Raw genomic sequence first — 11,075 nt, 5'->3', positions numbered from 1 at the left:
CTTGAGACTTGGATTTGACTCAGAACAGCAGGACTTGACTTGAACGGGCCTTCAAGAACTCGAGACTTGATCTGAGATGATTAACTTGGACTTGCTGTTCTTCCTTTAAACGCTTGGCCTCAGCTCTGCTCTCACCAGGTCTGACCGGCGTGGGTCAGCTGGCAGCTGCCTGATCACTGGACGATTCCCAGCCAGTTGGATCTGATCCAGTTATTGATCAGATTCCACAACTTCGGACTGCCTCACACTCTTTTCTCTTGCTGCCAAGTTTCTACGTCAGCTCTCACCTCAGCGTCACCTCTGCTTCATGCCTGTCTCTCTCTCTCTCTCTACTATCTAGCTGTCTCTCTGCCTTGCCACACAGCTGGCAGGCTTCAAACACCAGGCGGTTTTATGACTCACTTGGCAGAGAAGGTTTAAAGAGTTACTGATGAGTCATGAAGTGGAGATGGGATGATGTAAAAAAATGTAGGTACTCCAAAGATTGTTCAGGAATCATTTACATGATTGCATCATCCCGGTGCCTTCCTTCATCCCGTCTCTTCGTGCTCAACCTTTGACCCAAATCCATTTTTTTGGACCCACTGTTCTCAAACTGTGCTCGGTGCACCACTGGTGGTACACGGAGGAGTCCCACAAAGTCTAATACAATTTAAAATTAAAACATTTTCAATTAGAGTACCGAAACTGAAATGTAATTAATAATATGTTTTGTCTTTCCTGTAATATTTTATTTCAACCTGTTGTGTAGTTGCATGCGTGTACGTCATCCATGATTAGTTACGAGCTAAACTCAAACTGTGCTGGCAAGATATTGAGCTGAGATACAAACGAAAAGGTAAATATATACTACAATTATGACTTCAAACGGGAACTATGAGGCATATTTCAAGCGGCCTTGTTGAAACTTGGAAGTCGACAACAGGGTGACAGCTGATCAGCCGGCCTGATGTTTCTTCCACCTTCTTCTGCTCTCAGCGTGACAGTTGTGTTTTCTGCTTGACATGACATGTTAGCATTTTTCGTTGTGAGGATGTTAGCACACTGGTGTTAGCATTTAGCTGAGCGTGATTTGTGGAAGGAAAGAAGCACAGAACAAATATATAATATATTACATATATTTGAGCTGACTTTCAGGTTGGGGAGTTGGAGGGGAGGCCAAGCCGGAGACCACTGTTCAAGACTGTGTTTAAACATTTGTAGGTGTGAAATGTTTTTAACAAGACATCAGAACATTTCCAGCAGGTATTTTAAGCCACGACATGATGTGTTCCTGATCGTGACCAAATGTTTTTGTGCTTAAACAAAATGTAACGTTGCAACATATCTGTGGTTTGCAGGGACGGACAACGCCAACATTTATTCTGGCGATTCGGTTGGAAGAATGACAAATCAGTGAAAAGCTTAAGGAAACAAAGAAAGCAGAGAAGAACAGGGTGAGGGAAGAAGCAGCCATCTTTTATTCTGTGATATAACATTAAATGCGGAGTGACTTCAGACTCTGATGATGTCTCAGTGATGTGTGGCGTCCTCAAGCAGCAGCAGGATATCCTCCTCCTCACCTCCTGGGATTCCCCGTCATCAGCGCCCAATCACTGCCCGACCCCGGTCAGCATCACCGCTGACGTCCAACAGTGGGTGAGTGTCCCGGCGGACCCTCTGTGATGTCACTGTGTCACTTGGAGCTGAAGAGCTGAACGCACACTAACAGCTGATAAGCCGTCAACTTTGACGCTCCTGCCAATCAAACCCTCGTTACACAACTTCATTCATGCTCTTCATCTTCATCTCTCTGGATCGTTGCTGCTTTTTTTTTTCTCCTTTCCCATGTGACACACTGTTGGTGTTTCCTCATCAGTACAAACAATCAATTACTTCACGTTCTAATATTTTAAGGTTTTTCTAAACTCCATTAATGAATATTTTTAAGACGGCTGTTATAGAAGCTTTCAGAGAGATGGGAGGAGGGAGATACAGCAGCCACAGCAGTAATAACAGCTTTACTAATTGAGATATGAATATTAATAATATTGTCCCTGAGGACAATTTGAGTGTTGGACACTTTTCTTCCTGAAGAACACAAAATTCAGGAGACAAACAAGCTCCCTCAATCCTAAAGATCCTAAGTTTTATATTTGTTGGCCTTACCAGAGCCTATACGGCAAACCAGGTATGTACACCAGACGACCGTACCGCCAAACAATGCTCAGCTTTGCCAGCTAGTGCTGGGAAGCTAACGTTTGCTAGCCATTAAGTGCTCAGAAGCAAACACCTGGATCCACCCGTGAAGTCTGTATGTTGCAAAAATGGATCACGGATCAGCAGGTGGATGGAAGCAGAACTTCGACCTCTCCATCGTCCGTCAGTCTCCGGTTGGCCGTCCGCCTGCTGGACCAACATCGGTCTGGATGTTTTATGATTCACTTGGAAGCGGCGATATAAAAAGATTTAACGTGATTTACTGAATAATAAAATGTGATGCTCGAATCCGGCAATAAAAAGAAAGTAGGTCGATCACGTGAACGGTGAGCTGAGTCCGAAGGTCGTTAAGAGGATTAGAAATGAAGGAAGCGAGGCAGGAGTGAACAAGGAAGGAAGGAAGGAAGGAAGTGTGAGAGAAAGAGGTGAGAAAGTAAAGAATAAAGAAAAATAAGAGAAAAAGTAAGAAGGAAAAAATGAATGTCAGCACTGTCTGAAAGAAAGGACAATAAAACTTTACTCACTTATTAGTCATTAATGACATTTCTTTAATGTTTAATTAGCAGCCACTGGAAAAGTACAGCCAGTAACACCTTCACAGAGATAACAGCTGTGGTGTTTGATAAATATTTCAGAGTCAGCATTGTTACACTTGATTTACTTCTGAAGATAAAGCTGTTCACGGTGCCAAACGGTGAAGAAACTCTCAAACTGGTTTTATTGTGCTGAGCTGTGATGACGAATTTAAAGGAAATGCACTGACTCACTTATATTCATTCAGTTAATTTAATTTTTAAGCGTTGAAGGAGTTTTTTTCTGTTGACGAACAAGCTGGAGATTTTGTTCAAAGATGGCCCCCATTTTTTGAGCGTGGGCGACTTCCCTAACTCCTAACGAATATAAAAATAGTCATTTAATTTAAGTTTGCAGCCTCAATGAAGCCACAAACAAACTGAAGAACTAAAATAACGCTTTGAAGTTTAAAGTTATAATCAGCACGTAAAGTTTTTATGGGACGCGTCTTTTGTAATCATGTTTTCCTGCTGCAATGACCTGTGTGACATTTTTTATTACACTATACTTTTCTATTATACTTTTATTATTATACTGAATAAAACCGTGCACAGTTTAAAGGGTTGGATAAGAAATGTGCAACGTTTTTATGACGACTGTAACATGTTTTCCTGCTGCAATAACTCAACCTGTGTGTAACATTTTATATTATACTTCACTTTGTGTGTCTAAATATGCTTTTTACATGCAATAAAACAAAATCATAAAGATCACAAGAACATAATGTCTCTGATGGATGAACAAATAACCAGCACAGTTAAAAGGTTAGTTTAGAAATGTGCACAAACACAGGCGGTCTGAGACACACGAGGTGCAGGTACGGCTCTTCATGCATGTCAGGTAATTATTTCCTCGGATAAGACGGCTGAGAAGAGCATGAACACTCAGACGCTCCGTGGTGTGTTGGCGGACACAACAAAGAGTAAATCATTGTCTCAGAAGAAGAATTTCTAGCTACACAATCAGACAAACAATCCTGTCATGACTGAGAGCCAGTGATGGATGAAGGTTTTTCCTGGTACATGGAGTTTGGATTCTGAGGACTGAATTTCTCTTGATTCCTGGACTTTAGACAGTTTATCTGAGTACAGAACATTTTTATCTCATGATAGAAAGAGTCGTGTCCGTAGAGACATTCAGTAAGAAAATATGTGTGATCATAAATGTGAAAACTACATCGCAGACTGCCAGAAATACAAGAAATACAAGAAGCATTTACAAAAATATGTTGTTCTATGCACAAGATTATTTATTTTTACTATTTTGCAACCTTTGTTTACCGCCGAGGCGACACAGCTGATATAGATTTGGTAATTAGATGAGTTTTATTCAACTTTTAAATCCGGTTTGTATGATTTCCAACTTTCTTTACTCCTGCAGCTGCTTTTTCATACAAAGTTAAGTCAGCTATGCAGTTTAGCTCCCAGTTTACATTACATTTTGCATCCTTTATCCTTTCTCCATATTAACAACTAAGCCAGAAACTCAGTTCAACGTTATAAAGTTCCACATCTTTCATACGTTACGAGTTTATTCAACTTTTAAATCCAAACCGTACTAACTGGACGCTTTCCCACTTTCCCAACTCTTCATACTCATTCATCTGCTTCTCCAAATTAAAGCTCGCAATCAAATTTAGCATCAGCTTTTCAACGACCCTCAAAGTATGAATCACCTTTCATACATTATTGATATTATACATTTCAAAACCCAGCAAGGCAGTTTAGCTCCCAGCTTGCATTATGTTCTGCATCCTTCATCCTTTCCCCATATTTACACTCCTTCATACTCTTTTCAACTTTTACCACTTTATACAACTCTTTTTACCTTAAGACAGAAACTTTATTCAAACCTATCCCTGAAATTTTAAAGCCAGCAGTGCGGTTCAGTGTCGGCTTTGTTACATCCGTCACGCTGCAAATTTCTAAAGAAATAAGAAAAATATCAACCTTTCCACAGGAACCCACATTTTATTTTATTTCTATACAAAGATTGTAATTTCTAGACACAGATGGAAATATTAATTCTGCAAAAGCAGATTGTTTTCATGCGTCTATGAGAATAAGACTCATAATATATATATATTTTGTATATTGTATATGTTTTATATATAATAAAACACAAAAATAGCTTGATATGATGGTGATTTATATATATATATATATATATAGTAAGCAAAGACTTTCCAATGACCTCTAATCTTCCTCTAATGCCAGTCTTCATACATGGTTATGTGTTGGACGTCGTGCACAACAACGTTAGTCACAGTGATTGAGATCAGCCTGTTGTTTGTGTTTTTGTCTGCACTTGTTCTGAAAAGCCTTTTTACGAAAAACATTACAACAGCAACATGGGACATAGGAACACACAGGAGTCGGATCACAGATAGTGTCAAAAACAAGTGAGTGATGATTAACTTCTGTCGCTGTCATTATCTTCACGTCTTACACAACAGCTGCAGTGACGCATGGAACAAATACATGTGGTCGCAGACAGACACAGACCGGCTAATGGACATAAAATGTAAATTTAGTGACTGATGTGTTTATTTTTTGACATGTGAGGTGTTTTGTGTGTGTATGAAATTACAATATGTGCTAAAAAATAAGCTTCACTCATGATATTAGTTACTTTAAATGGCAAAATACTTTGTATACCTTGTAACTGTACAAGGTATATTGTTTAACTCGTGACCCAGTGGGGGAATATACAGTATATATATATATATATAAAAATATATATATATATACAGTATATTTAATAAATCAAAGTTTAGGTCGATTTCGTAGGCCTTAATTAACTTTAACTTTATACTTTGACACGTCTTTGACACGTGACATTAACTTTAAATAACCTTGTTAATAATCACATTTAAATTCCAGTTGAATTTACAAAATAATTATATTTACATTTATTGATAGCGTTGCGAGGTAACATGTTCCAGCTGTTGTTCAAAAGCCACGTTAAACATGGCAACAGTAATCTGGTATAGACTAGTAATTGGTTTCATATCTGGTCCTCTTATATAATGTACCTTTAGGTTATTTGACCTGGCGTGCTAATGCTAATATTTAGCTGAACAAACGTGTTAGCAAACAGTTGCTCGTACACCTCCAGCAGTACAGAGCAAAGTTAGCATTCATTTGGAGTCATGTTTGTCTTGCTAATTTAAGCTCTGCGTTAGTGCGCACCAGCTCCTGAGAAAGAATATGTGTCTGTTTAGCAGCTAAACACTTTACTATGTTCACTAGCTGCTCAAAACACCAGCTAGTTTGATTGCGATTTTGGTTAAAACACTTGTTTCATGCTGTTACACAAGTTTAAATGGCTCCATTCCCAACACAGAGGCTATAACTTCAACTAAAGGAGGAAGAAAAAGTCTTTTAAAAAGTCTGAAAGTCTACAGCTTATTGCTCTCCTTTCCAATGGTAGCTGACTCTGTTCTTTTCTATTTTTATATAATGTGACGCTAGCAAAGCAAACACGTGGGCATGATATTGCTTCATACTTCCAGGATGTTGAATCACAAGGAGAAGATGCTTGGCTGCTTTCTTCACCTGACATTTCTCCGACTCATGTGGTCATTCAAGAACTAAAGACACTTTATTAGTTTGTCTTCTAGTCCTGATGCTGTCAGTGTATTTGAGGGGACGGAGAGTAGTTTGTTCCTCACTTTTATCATCAGTGCATTTCATCAGTACTGTGTGTTTTACAAAGGTGATAACTGGAGGGGATGAGTCGCATCTACTCTTTTACATTTCAATGTTGTCTTTGTTTTGCTGCCCTTAGATATCAAAAAATACCTTTAATAAAAACGATAGCAAACGCAGATGAAAACTGAAAAATGAGATGCAGTCACTATTATCTTTTAAATAGCTTTATTGTTGTCTCCCCTCTTTGGGGGCTCAGGATTATAACAAAACAGAACAAGAGTTACAAAGTGTAGACAGTGTACAAAAATAAATTAAGGCACAAAAAACAACATACATTTACCCCAAACAACACTGGAGCTGAGCTAATCTGGACTCGTTTACTCATTCTGAGCCATATAGATCTACATGGCAGTGACGATGTGATGTGCGTCCATAATAATAAGTTACTATTAAATAGTAGAATTCGGACAAAGAGGCCGAAATAGTTTAAAACGTAGATCTGCTGCGACAGGAATGTTCATGTAATTACTCTCGACATCCCCAGATGCATTTTACAGAATAATAATCTGATGAGAAGAACAAGTAGAAGCGAAAATGTAGAGTCGTACGAGATACTACGACGAGCTATTCATGAATTACTCTCATCTCGAATTTCCAACATCTGGTTACAGAATTACTAAAACTCAGGTCTTGAATTGCAAACAAGATTTTCTAGAATCATCATTTTCCTTCAGAATTGCTAACATGCTAACATGCTAATCATCTCTACATCTGCTTCACTCTCTGCTGCAGGAGCTCCAGCTGCCGGGCCACCTCGTTGGGCAGGTCGTCGTTCACCTGCTCGCTGAAGTACTTCCTCACGTCCTCCACCTCCTTTTGCCAGAACTCCTGATCCAGGGAGAACAGCTCATCGAGGTCCACGTCCTCCTTCAGGCCCTGGAGGTTCAGGGAGTCTCCGCAGGGCAGGTAGCCGACAACGGAGGGCATGGCGCCGGCCTCGCCGTTCAACCGCCTGAACATCCAGTCCAGCACGCGGATGTTGTCGCCGAAACCGGGCCAGAGGAATCCGGCGGTGGGGCTCTTGCGGAACCAGTTGACGTGGAAGATCTTGGGGAGTTTGGCGCCGGGGCGGTCGGCCATGCTCAGCCAGTGAGACAGGTACTGTCCAAAGTTGTAGCCGAAGAAGGGACGCATGGCGAAGGGGTCGTGCATGATCATCTTGCCTGCAGAAAAGAAGAGGAGAGAGAAAATTGGTAAATATCGTATACAAATCTCACAAATCCAGTGTTTGTAACATGGATTAAACTGACTTCCAGACTCAAAGGATCTTTGTGTTGGGTGACGTCTACTCAATGTTCAATCAAGCAGCCTGTGCTTCAAAGATCAAGTGCTACTGTCTCTAGGCTCTAAAGTATATTATCATGAGAAAGACTGGATACGGACCTTTGTGTTCAGCTGCAGCGGTGGCCTCTGACCTCATGGCCGCTCCGACAAACACACCGTGCTGCCAGCTGAAAGCCTCGTACACCAGAGGGACACCTGAAGGAAGCACAAGTTAGATCAGTGTTATCTGATACTGTCTCTATCCATCTTCTCTTATTCTACCGGTGTTGTCTCCAGGTTTTAGCTAGATAGTTCCTGCTCACCTTCTGGTCTACGGCCTCCGAAGATGATGGCCTCAATGGGGACTCCCTCTGGGGATTCCCACAGTGGGTCGATGATGGGACACTGACCGGCCGGGGTGCAGAAGCGAGAGTTGGGATGAGCGCAGGGTTCACCTTGGGAGCGAGAAAGACAGGTAAGTAAGCTTCACTTCACAAGATCCATCGACTACAACAAAGACCTTTGTTTGACAAGACCGAACTTCTAAAAAAGTGGCTCATCTGTAAATAAGAAGAACTAAACTCTCACCATCGTCTTTGCTCCAGGGCTTGTTCTTCCAGGAGGTGATGGTGACTCCCTCGGGCAGCGACTGGTCCATTCCCTCCCAGTACACACCGCCATCGCTGGTCTCTGCAACGTTGGTGAAAACAGTGTTTTTGATGATGGTCTTCATGGCGTTGGGGTTGGTTTTGGCCGAGGTGCCGGGTGCAACGCCGAAAAAGCCGTTCTCAGGGTTGATGGCACGGAGGTTTCCTATTGATAGAGAACAAAAGGGGAAAAGGTGTTAATTTGTGTTATTATCAGTGTGATCTTAATGTCCCTGATGGCAAATTTAACTTCACAGTGTTTAGTCCCTCACCTTGGTCATCAAACTTCATCCAGGCGATGTCGTCTCCAACACACTCGACCTTCCAGCCCGGCAGCGTCGGGCAGAGCATGGCCAGGTTCGTCTTCCCGCAGGCGCTGGGGAAGGCTGCTGCCATGTACTTCTTCTCTCCAGCAGGGTTGGTGACGCCCAGGATCTGAGCAGGACAAACATTTGGTTTGGTAAGAAAGGACAGTGGGGGCTGGATCTATCAATTAATAAGTTTTTTTTCTTTTTTGTTCCTCACCAGCATGTGCTCTGCGAGCCAGCCCTCTTCTTTGGCGATACGTGAGGCAATACGCAGAGCAAAGCACTTCTTCCCCAGCAGGGAGTTTCCTCCGTAACCGCTGCCGAACGAGACGATCTGCCTGCGGTCGGGGATGTGGGCGATCAATGTCTGCTCAGGATTACAGGGCCAGTTGTTTACCAAGGGCTCTGAAAGAGAAATCAGTACATTTTAATCAGTTGAGTGGTTGTGATACTAGAAGTACAACAGAATACTTTTTACCAGCTGTATAAGACACAAGATGATGCTGTTGACGTACTTTTGAGCGGCAGAGGACAGCCGACGGAGTGCAGACAACGGACAAAGTCTCCGGTCCCGAGAGCGGACAGCACTGCCTTCCCCATTCGGGTCATCACCCTCATACTGGCCACCACGTAGGGCGAGTCGGTCAGCTCCACTCCGATTTTAGAGAGGGGGGAACCGACTGGACCCATGCTGTAGGGAATCACGTACATGGTACGACCTGAGAGACAGAGATGTCGACATTTTAATGAGGTTTTACTGACGTTGTGTACTTTACTACAGCTGATGAAAAGACTACAGCTGTCTGATAAGCTTTTCGAGGCAGAAGTAACATTCAGTATATTCTTTCTCTGTCGTACCTTTCATGCAGCCGGGGAACCTCTGCGTCATCGCTTTGTCGAACTCTTCCTGGGACATCCAGCGTCCCAGCTGGCTGACTCCACCGCCCAGAGGTGTGGGCACCGTGTCCCTCTGGTCCGGGGTCACGATCACAGTCTTACTCTCCACGCGAGCCACGTCCCTCGGGTCGGTCCTGGCCAACCAGCTGCAGGAGGAGGAGGAAGAAGAAGAAGGATGGAGGGGAAAGAGGAGAGATGAAGAATACATTAACTAATTTAATCTTTTTTTTCTGGAAGAAGAAAAGTTCATGCCTAAGACGCTAGTGCACATTTTTTTTTGCTGCAGGATCAGCAAAACATCTTCGTTAATCACGCCTGAAGCTGTTTAAGCATACATGTGTTTGACAGCTGCGGGTGAGCAGGTGTGCTCTGCACTGAACGAGCCGGACCTGCAGGTTTCTAAGAATGTGGACCTTTTCAACTCATGTTGTTTCTTACAACAGCGGCTGACGGCCGACAAGTGCACATTGTCTTTAACAACAACATGACTGGGCAATCTACCAATTACATCCAGTAACAAAACAACCACTGTTACGACTGCTGACAGTCAAAAATGATTACTGTTATACGACCGAACAAGATGAAATTCTACATTTCGAAATCACCTACCAGTTCTCATATTTGCTGAGCTTCTTGATCAACCCCTGCTCCTCCAGCTGGGCAAGGATGGTGCGATTCTCCTCGTCCGAGCCGTCGCAGATGTGGATGGAGTCCGGCTGACACAGAGTCACGTTTGCATCCAGGAACTCTTTCACGGCCGGACTGAGGGCGCTGAGATCGCCCTGCAGGACCCTGGGACTGCTCTGGTTCTGGGACTGAAGCTGAGGAGGCATGGCGTAGGAGTCTGGAGATGGAGAGAGTCGAAAGGAAAGACGAGAGGAAGTCTAGGAGCGGACGGAGGAAATGAAAGAGGAAGTAGGGGTAAGGAGGATATAAGAGGAGAGGCAAAGAAAGAGTAAAAAGAAGAGGAGGATAAAAAGCAGAGAGAATCAGTTTAGCACATGAATCTTTTCCAAAAAAGCAAAATTCAAACTTGAAAAGTCTCCGTCATTTAACTTCATTTTCCATCTTTCTGGCCTCCGATCCCTTGCCTAGCAGCCAGATTTCCTCTAATTTAAACTATTTTGCGTAAGAAATACTGCACCAAAATTCAAGTACATGCTGCAAACTCCAGTTCAGACAGACTCTGGGCGGTGCAACAGCATCCCATCTCACTCTGCAGACAACTTCAGTTTCCCTGCTCACATTACACACACTGACAAAAAGAGAGAGCGTCAGGTTACCTTCGGTTGTTTTTTGTTTGGAGCAGTGAAACCTTCAGCTCGGCCTCATCAAGTTGATGTCTTCTCGGAGAGTCGGGGACTTGTTTCTCCTTCTTGGTCAGTTGTATCTCTGTGGAGGAGGATTGTCCTTTTTATACTCTGGGGTGTCCCACAAGAGGCGGGAGGGGAGGCAGGGAGGAGGAGAAGGGGGTG

At 42.9% G+C, this 11,075-nt stretch overlaps 1 protein-coding gene across 1 annotated transcript; it reads right to left on the bottom strand.

Annotated features, from left to right (window-relative positions):
* Positions 1–6,644: 6,644 nt before the first annotated feature.
* pck1 (phosphoenolpyruvate carboxykinase 1 (soluble)) lies at positions 6,645–10,982 on the bottom strand. Its single transcript, XM_084349535.1, has 10 exons — positions 10,884–10,982; positions 10,210–10,484; positions 9,562–9,746; positions 9,219–9,422; positions 8,921–9,108; positions 8,668–8,830; positions 8,337–8,561; positions 8,072–8,203; positions 7,869–7,964; positions 6,645–7,648 (listed from the first exon to the last, which is right to left on the bottom strand). The coding sequence occupies exons 2-10, from the start codon at positions 10,431–10,433 to the stop codon at positions 7,191–7,193; spliced, it is 1,875 nt and encodes a 624-aa protein (XP_084205661.1). The 5' UTR covers positions 10,434–10,484; positions 10,884–10,982; the 3' UTR covers positions 6,645–7,190.
* Between the last annotated feature and the right edge of the window lie 93 nt (positions 10,983–11,075).

This window comes from Pagrus pagrus, assembly GCF_965226575.1.
Source record: "Pagrus pagrus genome assembly, chromosome: 3".
Classification (NCBI taxonomy): Eukaryota; Metazoa; Chordata; class Actinopteri; order Spariformes; family Sparidae; genus Pagrus; species Pagrus pagrus.
This window is presented reverse-complemented; position numbering and strand designations above follow the sequence as displayed.

Coding starts and splice junctions, on each gene's coding strand:
- pck1 (XM_084349535.1), bottom strand. CDS start 10,433: ATGCCTCCTCAGCTTCAGTCCCAGAACCAGAGCAGTCCCAGGGTCCTG. Junction 9,747..10,209: donor CTCAGCAAATATGAGAACTG/GTAGGTGATTTC, acceptor CTCCTCCTGCAG/CTGGTTGGCCAGGACCGACC. Junction 9,423..9,561: donor GTTCCCCGGCTGCATGAAAG/GTACGACAGAGA, acceptor TCTGTCTCTCAG/GTCGTACCATGTACGTGATT.